The following is a 17585-nucleotide window of genomic DNA, read 5'->3' as shown; positions in this document are numbered from 1 at the left end:
CTCATACTACACAGCCGAGAGCTGCCTCTGTCAACGGATTGTATGTCTATTTACCTTCTACTTGTGCTGCTGACCTTTGTGTTGTACCACACATTTTGCTTACCACACCGAAACATCCATTATTCCTTTGCAAGAGTTGTAACCATTTTCTCTATGGCAGGGATTTTTATGGTATGGTTGGGGAAACTGCTTCTATTTTTAAACGACAAACTGTTTACTAAGCACATAGATCGGCGAAACCGAACCTGGCCCCCTCTCTCCAGGATATGCTCTCCCTCTTGCTAGTTATACACAGGTGCTGGAGGAGTGGTATCGGTACCCAATAACGTTCGGCCCATATGAAGCTATTGTTGACCTATGGAATGATTTGATGAAGTATGGTGTGTTATACAGAGGTTCTCTTTCCACCAAAGATAATGCTTTCTCCCTAATAATAAGCCAACCCTAGGAAGGATCAGTGGGCTTTCTGCACGAGAGAGAAATGAACTTGCAGAGAGCTCACCCTACATCATGGGGTAGCAGAGACCAGGTCGAAAGGCTCAAACCCTGCAGCAGAATGTTAAGGAGACCCCACACATAATACAAATGCTTTAATTAGTAGTTACTCAGGGTCATCAGTCGTCATGTTTTGATAGGTTTGACAACGCCGATTTGCTCCCCTTTAGCAACATTGCTCATTATTTTTTGTTCACAATCATTTGGACAGATACTTATTCAAACTTTTTTTTAAGCGGCAGGACAGCCTTTCAAATGAGCAGAGACCTTTCCATTCAGCTTCCACGGCCTAACCAGAGTGTGGAAAGGAGTCGGAGCAAAACATATCCTAAAAGAACTGGCGATACACAGCCATCTGGTAAGTCGAGGGGCAAGCACCTGCGCGAAACAGATGCCTGAATGTCTATCACCCCTTTATTCTTTGGTTTCTCTCCATACCTTCTTTTTCACTTGTTCGTTCTCTGTTGCCTTCCCTATTGCATCGAAAGCATGGAAATTAGTAGGCAAGCCTGTTTAGTCAGGGGTTAGGTAATGTAAGGTCATGTAAAGCGTTCTTGTATAGCACACTTGTATAGCACACTTCTGCCATTTGGGTCGTATTCCTGCATGTGGCATTGCAAGAAAGGAAAATGGGTTTAGGAGTTTTTAGTGGGATTTAAGGAGCGGCAGATGCAAAATCTAATGTGTAGATTAGTACAAAAGGGAAGTACTAAGTTCTGAGTGCTGGTACGGTTTTGTGGAGTTGACACTTGGAGATATGTTTTATCTGGAGGGGAGATCCCAAAATCTGATAAATCATAGTGCTGCAATTCCAGGTCAGCCACTGACTCATGAGGGTATGTGATAGAGGGAAAGGGGTGGGGTTGGGTAGAGTCAGAGTTCTGTCAGGTTGCTGTGGCATTTACTGAAGTTGCTCTGTGTGTGTACTGTAAGGTGATAAGACATTTAGAGGTGAGTTGGTTAGTTGGGGAGAAGAGTGGGGTAAACGACCTAGGAGGAAGATCCCATTGAGGGGCATGCGTGCAGTGTGGCAGAACCACAGTGGGGAACATGCATGCAGCGGGCACAGACCAGTATCAAATTCAGTGAGGGAATAATCCCAGTGGGAGCGTGACCTAAAACAGAGTCACAATGGGAAGAAACAAGAAGTGGGGCACAGGCAGGTGCAGCTTCACAGTGGGGGTATACTCTAGGAACACCTCACAGTGGAGAGCTCACATGCGAGTGCTCAAGCCAAGAGCAAAAACACAGTGAGCCCACTATATCAGAGGAAAATCACGGCGGGGCATTATGTAGGAGCAAAACAGACTGCGGTGTCCACATGCAGCGGGGAGCAACACCGTAGGAAATCAGCTTGGGCATAATTTAGGAGCCAATCACAGTGAGGAGCACACATATGGGGGCTCAGCCTTCGAGTAAAATCACAATGAGGGTCACAACCCAGGAGTGGAATCACAGTAGGTCATCGCCGTTTTCCTGATTGTAGAGAGACCCGGGTCCGAGACAGGGGCTACAGTGAAGGGTTTGGCCTCCACGACGATTAGGCAAACAGACTTCACCCTTTGTCTTTTTTCTTTGCCGGCTGCTGGGGCAAGTATTATGGCTCTGGCTTTGGTCATGTGACTCACAGGGACCAATGGCCTACTGCAAGTTGACCCAGAATACTGCGATTGGGCTGAAAGTGTGGATGGCTGCCAAAAATCCTAAACAAATTCGCCAAAAGTCTCAAACACATAGCATTTGCTGGGGTAAAACTGCTTTCACCATCTCTGTGCATCCTTTCTGGTGCAGGGCCAATGATCCTCTGCATTAGGACATAGACCTTAGAGGTACATCTTAGACGATCCCAACATTTTGTGAAGAACTGTAGCACTAATGCGAGTTTACCTTCAATCGTTGAATCCTGAGTCTCCGTACACCACCCCATTGTAGTTGCTGACGCTCACACGTTGATGAAAGATCAAGTCATCAAAACCAGTGTCCTTTCTTTCCTTCGCACAACTGACTGATGGTGGGGTAGTAGGGGAGGGCAGCACGCTGGGAAATCACGTAATGCAGATGAGGGAGCAGTGGCAGCAGAGGCGTAGCCAGGATTGTCTAACAAGTGGGGCCTGGAGCTAATGTAGTTGGAACCACCAGAGTGACATTAACATCTGTAAATGCCCACACATCGCTGCTGAGTGCGCATTTACCCATTTGTGGGTAGGCCTTGCCCGCTGAGGCCCTGCCCGGTGGACAGCATGGGGCAGAGAAGCCTCGATCAAAGAGGAAAGGGGGCCATTGAGCAAGATGTTTGTTGTGTAGCAGTGGGGGTGAATGATGATGCAAAGGGAGGAAGGTAGCACAAAGGCACAGGTTGTGGAAGGGGGCATGGGAGCAGAAAACATCATGAAGGCAGAGATAAGGTAAAAGGAGGCAGCAGGGTGGAGGATCTGGAGCTGTACATTTAATTGGGGAAGAGGACAACTGACAGAGCTAGAGGGTGGGATTTAACAGTGTGGTTTGGAAGGGAGCTAATTAAAGGAAGGAGGGCTTTGACACAAAACCATAGATTCCTAATGCAGGATCAACAAAGTGAGGCTAGATGATTGGGAAGACTTGGGGGCAATGCAAGGAGCCCGAAAACCTTTGTAGAGAGGGTGGTGTATACTAGGGGAATACTTTTCTGGAGAAGTGACTGAGCCATTAGAGGATGGCAGAGGCGGAAAGCACTGCATGGGCCTGGAGGTCCTTGTTTGATTTATTTTTCTACGGACAGCATCAATTTGTGGATTTACAGTTCAAGATATCAGGGATATCAGAAGATATCCCATCAACTATTTCTTGTGATGCTATTCTGGTTTGTGGTAGGTTAGAGCAAATGTAAACACCATATCACATTACATTTATGTTTCGCTGCTCTTAATTTTGCACAGATTTATTTTTGCACAGGTTATTTCCTACATCAAAAACAAGTTTCTAATTGCCCCACCAGAAAGTCAAATGTACATAAGCTTACATTGCACGCCTAGTAGCCTAGTACCTGGTGTGTGTATATATATATATATACTATGTAATGTGTGTGAATTAGTGAGTGTATGATGTATGGGTGCCTGGATGTGCATATGTGTGTGGTGAATAGTTGCATGTATAAATGAGCAAGTGAGCGGTGTGTGAATGTATTTTGGGGGCTGGAGGAGGATGTGAAAGGGAGATGGGACTTGTGGGGGAGCACATATATCATGTAATGTGTGCAAGTGAGTGCATGATGCATGTGTGGCTGGGTGTGCGTTTCTGAATGTGTGGTGAATAGGTGCATGTATAAGTGAATGGTGTGTGAATGTGTGTGCATGTATTTAGTGCTGGGTTGAGGAGCTGGTGTTGGGGGGATATGGGAGGGGGCGGAGATGTGTGGGGGCCATTTGGGTTCACTAGAACCTAATTTTACTTGGTATCCATGATAAAGCAGGTATAATATGTGTTAGTGGCAGGACTGGCATTTTGGTGCAGCCAGTCTATTAATTTCTTACTGTGGCATGACATTTTTTACCGGCAATCTGTGATAAACCAAGCATGGAATCTGTTATGACTTGGCTAGGCTGATATTTTGGGGCAGCCAGTCTCTGTCTTTCTTACTTTTGCAGGACATTTGTTACTGGGCATCTATGATAAACCAAGCATGATCTGTGTTTATACTGACATGTATTGTGGGGAAATGCATCATGGGAGTGCGTTGGGAAATGCTCCTGTGCACTGTTGAATTGCCTCTATTGTATTTTGACTTTTTTCCCAATTTTTCACAGAAAGTGTGCTGTATAATGCCCCATTATTCAAAAATATGTCTCAGGGAGGACGGGAACTCCCCCAGACCCATAGACCACCTTTTGCTGGTTAGGCTTCCTCTCTACACTCGCATTCTCTGGGTTATTTGTGGGAAACGTTTACACCCCTCCAATTACAAAATTCACTAGCCGCCAATGGGTGAGTGGCTGGTGGGTGAATGGGTATGAATGTTTTGCATGCAAGGCTGTGGGACAGGCAGGGGGCACTGGAGCATAGACGTTTCTTACATGTTTTAATGGTATTTTTGGGAAAAGCCAACTTGATGAATGTTATTACATGGAGGAAGGTTTGGGGTGGGGGCTTATAGCACAATGGGGTAGGCAAACTGGGCGCTTTCTTACTTTAGCATGCCATTTCTTACTCATAAAAGGGCAAGGCCAAAATGATATGTGTTCTTACGGTAGCATTGCATGTTTTACTGGTGTTAAAGGCAAAGTCAACATGGTCAGTGTTCTTACTTGTTGGGTGTCGGTATACATGCTCCAAACAAGGAAATGCTTCCTTACTGCAGCATTGCATGTTTTACTGGCATTGAGGACAAAGTCAACATGAGTATTCTTACATGGTGGTGCAGGGGTTGTGGTTTTCTTCTTGTGGCAGGAGAGTCATACTGGCATTAAGGGCAAAGCCAAAAAGAGAATGTTCGTACTTGGGCATACTGGCATATGCTGGCAGAGCAGCATGAACATGCTTGCTTATGCTATCATCACTGTGCATAATATCTTTGGCCAGGCAAAGAGTGGGCTGTTACATTTACGTGTCAGGGCTCAGAAGCAAGGTGCAGCCCCCTTGTTTCTACACTAGCTGAAATATTTAAAGTTTGATAAAAACACGTACTCCATCTTTCACCTCGTGCAGTGTGCGGTGTCACTGTATCCCCGCAGCAGCATGCTCCTTACGCACATTACGCATGCGTGCTGGACCAGGCCTGCCCGGAGTGTTGCCGAGCTTGAGGAGACAGGCGGCGGAGGGGAGTTGGCTCTCAGCATGGCTTGCAGGCGGCACCCATGTTTTGTGTTAGGCCACAGCTCCCCTCACCATCGATTAGCACTTCCATCCAGGGTAGTAGGTCTATTAGATTGTCGGCTCATAATAAATAAGAGGTCTGGGTGCCACCCCCCTTGCAGTGTCAGTTACCTCATTGTCATGCGCCTCGTCACTAGTTCAAACTTGCAGTAGTTCCAACTTCTAGTGTCACTGCGTTGTTTTATAAGTGAATAAGTCTGTACTATGATGTTCAAGATATTTTATAATTCATTCATATATCATAACGTTCTTTCAAAATAGAAAACACATTTGTAAACTTTTCCTATAAATGTTAGATTTAGCTTTAACACATAACATGCACTCATAATGATCAGTATATCTAACAGTATATTAAAGTAGTACATTTGTATGTAAGCAATGCATGTTCAATGTGAAGTCAAACATTCTTTGTTGGTGTGATATTACACGCCAATTTAAAGTAAACTGATACTGTAAATGTTTAGGGGGTGGAGGTTAATCTGGACAAGGTAACAAGCAGCCTCTGATGAAAGCAATTGCTGGGAGGTCGCGGTCTGATGGCGCGCAAGTGACTGCAGATGTCGCTGCTGCGGAAGTGGCGCGTGCTGACCTATTATCGCGTGCCCAATGGCTGGGACTCTTCAGTGTGTACATCCGCCAGAAACGCCGGAGCATTGAACATTTTCCTTAATGACTCTCGCGTTAACTAGGAACGCAATTGCTGAGACATGGCCCCTGTAACCCATAATTACTATTAATATTTCACGACTCGTTGACAATTCCAAAATGATTTTAAAATGTGCCAGTCTGCTACTGGAATTCGCCTGGGGGGGAATACGTTTACTTTCAGTGCTCAACTGTGCGCTCCTTTATCAAAGAAGCGTGGCGTGTATTGCAGGCAAACCCCAACATGAATTCGCTCATTTCTGCCCTGAACTCAGTGAAAGCATGTTGCGATATAATGAGCTGATAATTAGAAGTATTGTCAGGCATTCTGCTGCTACCGGCGGGGCTTAACGCTCTGAGCGTAGGTGAAGAGGCTTAGAAAGAAGGCCTGTCAAAGCCGTTGGCGTCCTCAGGCGTGGATTTCAAAAGGTACCAGGCAACAGTGGCGGTCAACTCGCTCTGTGCCCTTAATGCAGGCGTAATCTTCGATGCACAAAAGGAAATTGATCAGGAAAATCAGTGGTTACTAATTGCTCCCTGAACTCTTGCTGAAGCCTCTAGAAATCACTCAAGTGTAGTGACTTAGATTTTACCTAGAGATAAAGGCATTTCATTTAGGAAGTACATTCGCAACTGGTGTCATTGGTTGTACTCAGTAAGCCAGACCCCAGATGTAGCAACACGTTGAAGTTACCCTTTCAGGAAGGGATCTACTAAACCAGTTGTTCATCACTTTTATTAGGTCAGGTGGTCCAACAGGTTTTAGGCAAAGTAGTCCTAGTTGATATTAACACAAGTTGGGATGACAAGCCATTAGTGCAAATCCCCTCGACTGTAACAGCCATGGTCATTGCCTTTAGTATTGTCCATTCAAGTTTTGCCTTCTAAACTTGGGCCGCCCCATAACTTCCTAGTTTCATTGGCGGCTAACATTTCTGTTATTTTGCCTTGTCAGCAACATTTGAAATATCAGCATCCACGTGATGCGCCCTTGTTTTGACCCAGTTTCTTTTTGACCTATCGCCAATATAGCTAAAAGAATACTAACTGTACCTCTCCATGATCTGGGGCTAAATGCATAACACGCTACATCCAACATGTTGCATTATCTACTGTCCTGCAGTGAATGTAATGAATATGAATCCCAACAGTGCATTATCTGTGTAGTGACACACTTTGTTGTGTTAAGCTTACATGTGGTCGAACAAGCATTGTAACCAGAGCATTAGTACTGTAGAGGAATGGACTGGGGCATGGCACAAGGGGATCAGCTTGCAAGCAAGGTTTGAACCTCTCTGTCAGTGCTCATTGTAGAAGGCCATCAAGGCTTCAATTGATTGCTTCGGAAATGATGCTCCATCTAGCGGTGTTGGTTATGGCACACACTGCTCTTCTGCTCCATCCTCAACAACATTAAAAAATGACCTTTATGCTTAGTTTTTTGCTATTGTGCCTTAAGGGTTACCTAATATGACCCCTCATTAACATCTGTGTGTTGCAGATGTTTTTGTTGCTTTTTTAGGTTTTCCCTTTCTCTTCTCCCCCCATGTGTTATTGTTTTTTTATTTTTATTTTTTTATTTCAACTCTTTTTCGGTTATGTCTACGATGGCTAAGATAAGTTATTATCTATGTTATACAAATAAATTACTGTTCTATATTATCTGATCATGAACCAATAAACTAATAAAAAAATAACTTGGGAAAAAAAAACATTAAAAGGGACATTTGAAAACAGCAAGAAGATAAAAAAAGGAAAAGAGCATTTGTTGTATAGGAAGGACCAAACCTCAGCGCTCAATGTGACTGATGGCCCAATTACCTGCAGCACTGTTGCAGTAGTTCCCGTTGTCTACATAGGTTACAAGGTCATACACAGAATTGTTTTCATTAATGCGGGTGTAAAAATAAATTAGAATATGAACAGATTAGTGTTTAAAATAATGAGTGCTTAGCAGCGTTGTAGATACTATATTACTTTAACGAAAATATAGTCAAGGATCCGAAGCATGTAGACTTTGGTTATTTCTTATTTATAGGAAATGGAGCAGGTATGCTGAATCTGCACATCAGTTTAGTTTTATAGATATTATTAACAACTATTATTAATCGGCCTATCTTTGGAGTCTGTTTTATTTTCTTGTTTTCTTGAATACAAAGTTTCCACCTGCCAAGTGACTGTTATCAAGGCCACAGTTGAATACTTGCGGCATCAGCTTAGGTGCTGTGGCAATGGCCCTTCCCCTTGCTGCTTCAGCTAGTCCAGTCTCTATTCCTATCTCCTCCCCATTAAGTCGGGGGGCTGGGTTAAATTGTCACTTTAGCAATGAATTACTGTATGGGTGCGGCTGTGATAATGCAAGCCCTCTAAGGCTAGCCATGCACAAGCAACTGCAGTCTCGCTCGGTGAATATATGCAGGAACAGGGGAAAGGCAGTAATAGCATCTGGAGATGCAGATTGTTTACTGTTCTGAAATGGCCTAAAATGACAAGTCAAACAATATCACACAATTCAGCAGCACAATGCAATTCATCAATACTTACACACACTTATAAAACCCATTCATAATACTCTAAAACCTAATAATAAACAGACAAATAAAACGGATTACTTAAGACGTTTTCAACATTCAAGCCATCAAAGATAGGCAGCATAAGTAATAACTAAAGATTCACCTGAAAATATTGTACTCCAGAATTGATTACAAGAAACATCGTGCATATTATGTAATAAAAGTCTGTAAAATATTATATAATTACCCATCATACAGTAAGAATTTGTGAGAATGTGTCGAATTGTTTCATTTTCCTACATACAGAGCCTGCACAATCGTTGACTCAGTTTAATATTTTGCCAGACTCCCACAAGTTCATAGGTAGTCAGTTGATTAATTCTCATTCTTAATATGAAGTTTCTCAAACCAGCATTATTACATTGTAGTAAATAGTTAAACGGATGAGGAAAATACAATCCCTAAGATACATATTTATGTTTGCCTATTAAAATACTTCTACCCCAATAACTGACTTTTTTCTTTGAAATTTTGATCGCAGGCGTGATGATCAAAGGTTCCTCAATCTAATTCTCACATTTTTAAAAGGCTTTTGTTTTAGGGTTCGTTTTTTTGCCATTGGTGTAAAATAAATTCCTTTTTAACATCATCATGCAGCAAGTTCAAATAATATACCCTGCGTTTGATCTCCCAGACAGTTTGTAGTGATAAGATTCCAATCTCACAATCGATTATCTCAATAGGAACACACTTTGGGAGACCCAAGAAACCCCTCCAGGCCTTGCCTTCCAAGCAATGCATCCAGTTTGGTTCAGAGCTTAATAAGGCTTTTGTGCCGTATAGGATACCTGGCACTTTACAATTGCTATATAGTTTTGCTAGTGCAGTGATTGAATACCCGCCTCTGTGAATAATACAATATCGAATGATTTTAATCTTTTTCATGATTTGTATCACCACATAGTTTGCTAGCACCTTGTTGTTCATTCTATCAATGTTTCTTTTATCTTTATGTCTATGATTTTATGTATAAGATCAATTATGGTTATAGATTGTCTTATGCGGATTGTTACGTATGTTTTATGGATTGTATGTAATTGTTTTGATATATGTTTAAAGTATTTCACTAAATCATATTAAATATTATAATAATGATATATTCATAAAAGTGAAAATGTGTGGCTTTGTGGCTGGGTTTGTGACTACGACGAATTGTTCTTCCTTATACAATTCCACAAAGTTTGACCAATCTGCACCACATTGTGCATAGTTACCTGTTAGGACCCTCTGGACATTACTGGCTAAATGACATTTGGACACCCCACCCCTTTCCCCGGATGTCAGCAAAACTCTACATTTGTTTGTGTGTTTTGTGGCTTGGCGAAGGTTTGTTCCTTATACAATTCCACACTCTTTAACCAATCTGCACACAATTTGGCATAGTTACCTGTTAGGACCCACCAGACAATATTGGCTACATGACATTTGGACACCCCACCCCTTTCCCTGGATTTCAGCAAACGTCAACATTTGTTTGTGGGTTTTTGGCTTGGTGAAGCGTTGTTCTTTATACCGTTCCACACTGTTTCACCAATCTGCACCAAATTGTGCATAGTTACCTGTTAGGACCCTCCAAACATTACTGGCTACATGACATTTGGACACGCCAACCCTTTCCCTGGAAGTCAGCAAAAGTCTATATTTGTGGGTTTTGTGGCTTGGTAAAGCGTTGTTCCTTATACAATTCCACACTGTTTCACCAAGCTGCACCAAGTGTACATATATAACATCTGGACACCCCACCCCTTTCCCTGGATTTCAGCACTTTCACACATGATACAATTGCCTGAAATTGGCAAAACATCAATGTGGTCATAGAATGACCAGTCCTCAACTCTAGAATGCACAGTTTCTGGGACATTTGCACCACAATGCACCACAACAAACTGCACCACACCTGAGTGAGGCAACAGGTGGGGAGATAGCACAGTAGTTCCTAGTATGCAGCAATGCCCAAACTCTCATCCCCCCCGACATCTGCTCTGCAGTATGTCAGCCAGCCACACACGCCCATTCTCAGTGTAGTCAGAGTACAAAGCATATCATGCGATAAGTGAATCGAACAGCGACCTACAGGATCATTGATTTTCAACAATTGATGAGTGTTGTCATGTCTGTCCACAGAACCCGTTCAGAGAACGGGTATTTTTTGCTTGTAATTAATATGTGCCTAAATAAATATTCTGCTCAATAGCTATGGGTGTTTTATCAATATTCCAAATAAAATCATGTCTCTTCTTCTTATAGTCACCTAGCATCATGATATTTGTTTTGGAAATATTTATTATCAGACCATTGTCTCTAGAGTACTTACAGACTGCATTGATACTTCTCTGCAGCCCTATAGGCATCCTGTCCATAAGTATGGTGTCGTCCGCATATAACAACCACACATACGGACAGGATCCTATGTTTGGTGGAAAATGTCTGCAGTCATTCAGGCAATATTATTGCTTATTGCATATCTGACACAAAAAGGTTGTATACCAGGGGCGCAGGAACTCATCCCTTCTTAACACCTTCCTTCGTATTGATACTATCTGAAATTGCACCATCTTGATCGAGTCTTACAAATACTGACATATCTTTGTATAGCTGTATGATCATAGTAAGTATTCATTACAACCCAGTCCCGACAGTTTTTGCCATAAATCTGTTATGCTGTGGTGGTAGCAATTTATGTTCATCAACCTACAGACGACACTCAAATCATCTACAAAATCGAAGATACTCAGCCCGATCACTCAACCCTAATAGAATGTCGAAAAGAGATATTTGGATGAACGCCAACAACGTTAAAATCAACCCACGGAAGACAGAAATCATGATTATATCCAAAAACCATAAGAACAACACCTACATAACCTGGCTGACGGAAATGGGAACCACACCCACACCATCTAAGGTAATAAAAAACCTGGGAGTCCTAATGGACAACGCCCTAACCTTAAACGCAGTAATTAAGAAACAACGCTAGGTGGAATAGAACACAAGAGACAACCTGAGGACAGAAATAGCATACATGCCCAACACTACCAACAACCTACCCACTCAGAAAGGAAATAGGGTATGGGCATATCTTGCAAGTAAACCAATCCAAAACTAGGTTACAGCAAAGACAAACTGGGATAAAAGGGCTAACCGAATACAAATATGGAAACACAAAAGTAGCTAACTTAGCACAATGACTGAGAGACAAGACAGCCTTATCACACTGAAACTGAAACGAAACAATCTTCTCTAAATCATGAAGGAAACGCAATACAAATATGCATCTTCCTAACAAGGATACTAAACAACCCAAAAAAAAATACTAAAAACCTCTTCATTCCTCACACATGCTAATCAAACACAACCACACCTCTTAAAACCGCAGCAACCTGCACACACCTCACCACACCGCAACAACCACACCACACAGACCCCCAAACAGCACCAGAATTGAATAGCACACCAGTATGCTCGGCGAACGGTGTTTACCGAACCAAAGCTGCCAACAGTACTTTACAGCTTGCTTGCTCTTCTCCGAACTTTGTCCAACTAACATGCCTAACCTACCCCCCTTTGTTTCAGATTCGCCAGAGCGCAAGGGGACCACTCCGGTGGTGATAGTGTGCGGTACAAATGTCCTTTAACATTAACATTCATTCAATTTTCTTAAGATACATGAAGCAAATATCTTGGATATAGCATCAGATAGAGCCAGTAGTCTGTAATTATCCAGATCAGAGCAATCATCTTTGTTAAATATAGGGACCACATTAGCTCTCTTCCAAGATGAGGGGATTATTCCAAAATTGATAACATCAATACAAGGTTTATAAAGCATAATGGCCCATAGCTCTGGATGAGCTTTCAAAACAGCATTAGGAATACAGTCGTGCGAGGTGCCCTACAGGGTTTTAAAGCTCTAATAGTGTTGCAGATGTCTTGTGTATCGAAAGTAAACCAATGATCATTTGTACTTTTATAAGCTGGTCTCCTAATATTGCATTCCGTTGCTATATTATCACTTCTTAGTTCAACATAATAATGTTTACTAATATAATTTGGCCAAGTTTGTTCAGAAATTACATTAATTTCCGCTTTGTCACTAACTTTTATGAATTTGTTAAAACAGTGCCAAAATATGCAACTATCACTATTAGCCAAGGCTTTATACACCAATGACCAATTCTCAATTCTCATTATATCCAGATTGTTTATATTGCCTGACCCAATTTTAATATTTTGTTCATATATTACGAATAGCTTTAAATTTCGGGCTCATATTGTCACACCTTACTTTTTTTTACTTGTCTCAACTCCATGCGATATTTCCTTCTTCTGGTGGCAATCTTAGTGTCTAAACAGCCATTTTTAATTGCATTCTTATAGGTAATTTTCCTATCTGAGTTTCGAATTATAATCGTAATTGTTCTGATTCTTGATAGAATTAAACCTTTACCATTCTCACGATTAAAACTAAACAATTCTGTCAAGAAGCCACCATCTCTAACTATATACAGCAATTCAATGTTGAAGTTCTCAAAATCTTTCCCTTTTAACATAGTCTGTTTTTTTGTATCCTGTAAACAACAAGCCCAAGTATACCATTTTCTGTCAGTTGCGCACCTTACCTGTGGACTTGGCTTTGTCTTTTCTGGGAAGAGATAAGGCCTGTCTCTTTGGGCAGCCGCCTAACCCCCTAATAGCACTGGGGGTGAGAGGGGCTGGTCCTAGAGCCAAGTCAAATATCAGAGGAAAAACCCAAATTGGGAAAAAACTCTGTTGGTGAAGATTGAGAAGTCTCAGCGGTAAGTTCAATTGTAGATGCAATACTTGAAGAGAACAGGGGATCTCAATGACAGGCATTTTAAAGAATAAGTTCCAGGAAGCTAGCTAGGAGAGAGGAAGGCACAGAGGAAAGGAGCGGCTCCAATCTAAAGGCGGTGAAGAAAAAAAAACTGCAGAAGCTCAGGAGAATGCAAGGAAGGCTCCCAGGATCACAACAGAGCGGAATGCAGGAAGGCGATCAGCGGACCAGGTAAGAGAGAAAAGATGAATGAAGGCAAGGGCTAGTGGGGCGTGAAGAAAGGAAGGAAAACGGTAAGGAAAGAAACGAGCATCAATGCAACAGAGGAAGGCAGTTTGGACGCATTTGCTTACCAGAGCTGCTCCACCTTAGTAGCGTTTCTTGAAGGCGGGACCTCTAAATGAATGCGTCTTCCCTGCACGTAACATGCAGACTGGTGGCCATACTTGGATGGGCAAAACCATCCACCACGGATGCCATTTTGGACTGGGCATCCGGCGCCTCCAGCCGAACCACAAAGGGTCGACCATCTGACATTTTCTGCAGATGGAATTGGGAGGTTGAGTATACAGGATAATACCACATGATCACTGACTTAAGTTTTGCTGGGAACATATTCTTTGATCAAACTAGTCAGTGTTCGCAATATAAAAACATAATCTATGCAGAAAATATATGAAATTATAAACCAAGTGTATGCTGCATTTTTGGTCCCTGAATCAGCATTGTCTGTTCATATCATAATTTTACAACCCATTCATTCAACCATATATACCAGTCTCCATCATATGCTGGGGTACTAATAGAACACAGATAGTGACTATCATCAAGATCCTGGCTCTTGGTATTAAAGTTTCCCATAATCATGAAAGCCTCGTCCCTGGACTCATGCATCCACCCATTTAAGATCTTATCAACATAATTCTGTGGTATTTTGGTCATTTGATTTCCAAGAGGGTCATATATATTCATGACAAGCAACCCAGTTAGTAATAAAGTATCAAGCCTAGTTATAACCAACGAGAGGGCATTTAAGGAATTAAGATGTGGCACATTTAGGTCACTAGTCACACCAATCAATAGTCCTCCAGAGTGTCTGCCAAGATTTTTCTTAGTTGCAAATCGCTGGGTTACTGTGCACCCATCGATGCACCAACAATCAGTGAGCCACGTCTCTTGGGTGCAAAATATGTCAGACTGATTGCCTCTTGAATTCCACGAGATGACAGTAACCTGCCGAGTTAACGCCTGTTGCTCTGAATGTATATTCAATCAGCTTTTATTTTGCAAGACTGCTGGCAGCCATCTCCAATTATCGTGGGTTTCTGTAAATTCAGAATGTTTGACTTTTGTATGGAGCTGGTTCATCATGCGGCTATCTCTAGATTTTGTAATTTTGAGGTTATTGAGCCCCTTGAGCGGCCAATGTGGGTCAGCCTCCAGTTAGGCTTCAATGACCTGAATAGGTGTAATCTCAAGGCTCATATTTGAAACGATTGGTGCATGTAGCAATACACATTCGACAAATATTGGTGAAGAAAAATGAACAATACTCCAATCAGTTTGGCTCCCTACTTCAGGCAGTTCTATAGCTATAATATCATCCGAGAGATATTATGGAATATGTGGAGTACATGACTTCTAATCATTAAATGGCTACCACCAGAGGCCAGTAGTTCACTTATTTTAATCTTGGACACATTAAGCTTGTTTAAACGTGCCAATGGTTTTGTCTTATTTGGCTTTTCATTTGCCACTTGAACCGCATTTACCACATTCTCTTCCATTCTCTCATCAGCATTCATATCATTCAGATCAGCAGCTGTTAAACAGATGTTTGTGTGCAATTCAAGGTGGGAACTCCCATTTCAGCAGCATTTTTCCCAAGTTTATTTTCTTTAGTAAAAATTGTTTTTGAGGGTTATTCAGGGATATTCCCCATGCGACAGTAATGCAATGCTAAGGTTCACCAGTAAATGTTGAACTGTGTTGCATTCAGATTGTCATAGGAGTTTTCCCCATCCTCCAAACAGCCATGAAATCAAAAGACACTCTGCAGTGCGCCACATGTTCATTAAGTACCTTTTTTTCATGCCCATAGGTTAGCATGTGGTTGGATTAGGGTAGGATTCAAGGGGTATACAAAATAAATAACAAAAAAGCAAAACACTTAGACAAACAAAACAGGGAAAATAACAAAAGCTTAGTTTAGATACTCATATAATTCCATATTTCAAATCACATACACATTATAATATTCCCTGCATCTCTAAGGTTATATCTCAAGGTCATGTTACGTAGCCCATTAGCCACACAACCCATTATTCAATATGAAATTAACTCAATGCATTCTGTAATTACATTGAAGTATCATTCATTGTTGTTAAATAGACTATAAGTAGACACTATGCAAGTCCACACGTGTGATTTCCCACCACCACTTAATTCACTCACCCAGAGCCTTTTGATACAGCCTTTGCAGTTTATAAGTTTATTCTCCCTTATTAAAATGTCCCGAAGTAATTACCTCAAGTAATGTTAAAGAAAAACGTCTGTCTCAGACAAAACGTGTACATTTAATGCATTTACTGTTAAGCCTTAGTTGACTTGGCTTATCTTAATTATTTCCATTAGGCCTTGACTAGCAGTATTTTATACCATATTAGGCTGCAGCTCGTCCTCACCCACTGCCTCTAATAACAGTAGGGTGCCCTTTCATGCTGTTACCACAATAACATTGCTTATAAACCCTAAATCCAAAACTTAGTTTTTCCATGCCTTATTGAATACTGTTACTGGATGGGTTCCTGAACTAACGGCTCCTTTCATAACCACCTTAGAGTCCTGTGTTATCAAAACAGGAGCTGTAACACCCCCACCCACTCCCCAGTTCCTTCAAATCACTTACCAGAATCCCCAGGGTTCAGATCCCCGTCTCACGGCTGTGATCCCTCTGAAAACGCGGGCGCGATTCCTCTGAAAACGCGGCCACCATTTTGTTTTGTGTACATACTAAGTGTTCCGGTCCTAAATCCCGCCCCCCACTCGCTCATACCTTCTTCTTCTTCTTAATTATTGGATGCGTGGGCGGACCCACGCAGGCGCTTCCCCATCCTATAGGATGATGTGCACCGCTCCCACCAATCACCACTTGACTCCATCCAAGCTCACAACCCCTCCCACCTCCCCGTCTGCCTCACAAAATCCAACATCACACTACTCCTCCTCCTGCCTCTCTCCCCATCACCTCCCAGCAAAGTCCTCCCACTCAGCTCAGCCACACTCAATGCAGTCAACCGAACCCTCATCAATTCTCTCTCTGCAACATGCCTCACACCTAATCAAAAAATGGCCCACCGTTTTAGGCACCCCACACACCGCACAGTCCCTTGATTCACGCTTCCCTATTCGAAATAGACAGTCATTCAGCCCCACATGACCGATCCTCAACCGATTCAGCATCACCTCCTCCCCCCTCCTCCATTCTGAACTCCCTGCATCCACCTTCACTGACACTTTCCCACGAACACCGAACATCCACCTGCCCTTCACCCCACTCACCCACCTCTCCTGCCACTCATCCAGGACCCGTCTTACCATCACAGCCTTCACCTCATGCACACTCAAAGGCAACCTCACATCAATCGCTCCCCTCCTCATACCCTCACCCGCCGCCAGATCCACCAACTCATTTCCCAAAATGCCACTGTGACTGAGAACCCACGCCAACTCCAAATCCATACCTCCGCGCTCACACCGATCAATCTTCATCCTAATGTCCAAAATCACATCCTTCCTATCACCATCCCCTGCCACAATCACCTGTAACCCACTCAATGAATCTGAGAACACCACCACTTTCTCATACCCCAACTCACACACCCTATCAATCACCAATGCAATCGCCACCAACTCAGCCGTACAAATAGACACATCATTCGTCAGTCGTCCTATTTTATACTCCCCAATGCTTTCTAGATAATACGCCATTCCCACTCTCTCAGACACAGGATCCTTTGAACCATCCGTAAACACCTTGTATCCTTCCTTTCCTGCCACATACTCCTGACCCAAAGCTTTGATCTCACCCCGCATACCTCTCTTCTTCGATACCACATTCGCCAACTCCAAACACACCTTTGTAGATCTCATCATCCACCTCGGCCTTCTCTCCAAATCCGTATCTGTCACAATCATCAAATCACCCACAACCCACCGCACTCCCTTCT

General features: G+C 42.5%; 1 protein-coding gene across 6 annotated transcripts in view; it reads left to right on the top strand.

The window, feature by feature from the left end:
- The window catches only part of EPB41L4A (erythrocyte membrane protein band 4.1 like 4A), a 1024616-nt gene that overhangs the window by 662574 nt on the left and 344457 nt on the right, over window positions 1–17585 (top strand). For all 6 annotated transcript variants that reach the window (XM_069625493.1, XM_069625495.1, XM_069625491.1 and 3 more), the window contains exon 12: window positions 732–853. In XM_069625493.1, coding sequence (XP_069481594.1) covers window positions 732–853 — 122 coding nt within the window. The remainder of the gene's footprint in view (window positions 1–731; window positions 854–17585) is intronic.

Source organism: Ambystoma mexicanum, chromosome 6p (genome assembly GCF_040938575.1).
Source record: "Ambystoma mexicanum isolate Mex_15411 chromosome 6p, UKY_AmexF1_1, whole genome shotgun sequence".
Classification (NCBI taxonomy): Eukaryota; Metazoa; Chordata; class Amphibia; order Caudata; family Ambystomatidae; genus Ambystoma; species Ambystoma mexicanum.
This window is presented reverse-complemented; position numbering and strand designations above follow the sequence as displayed.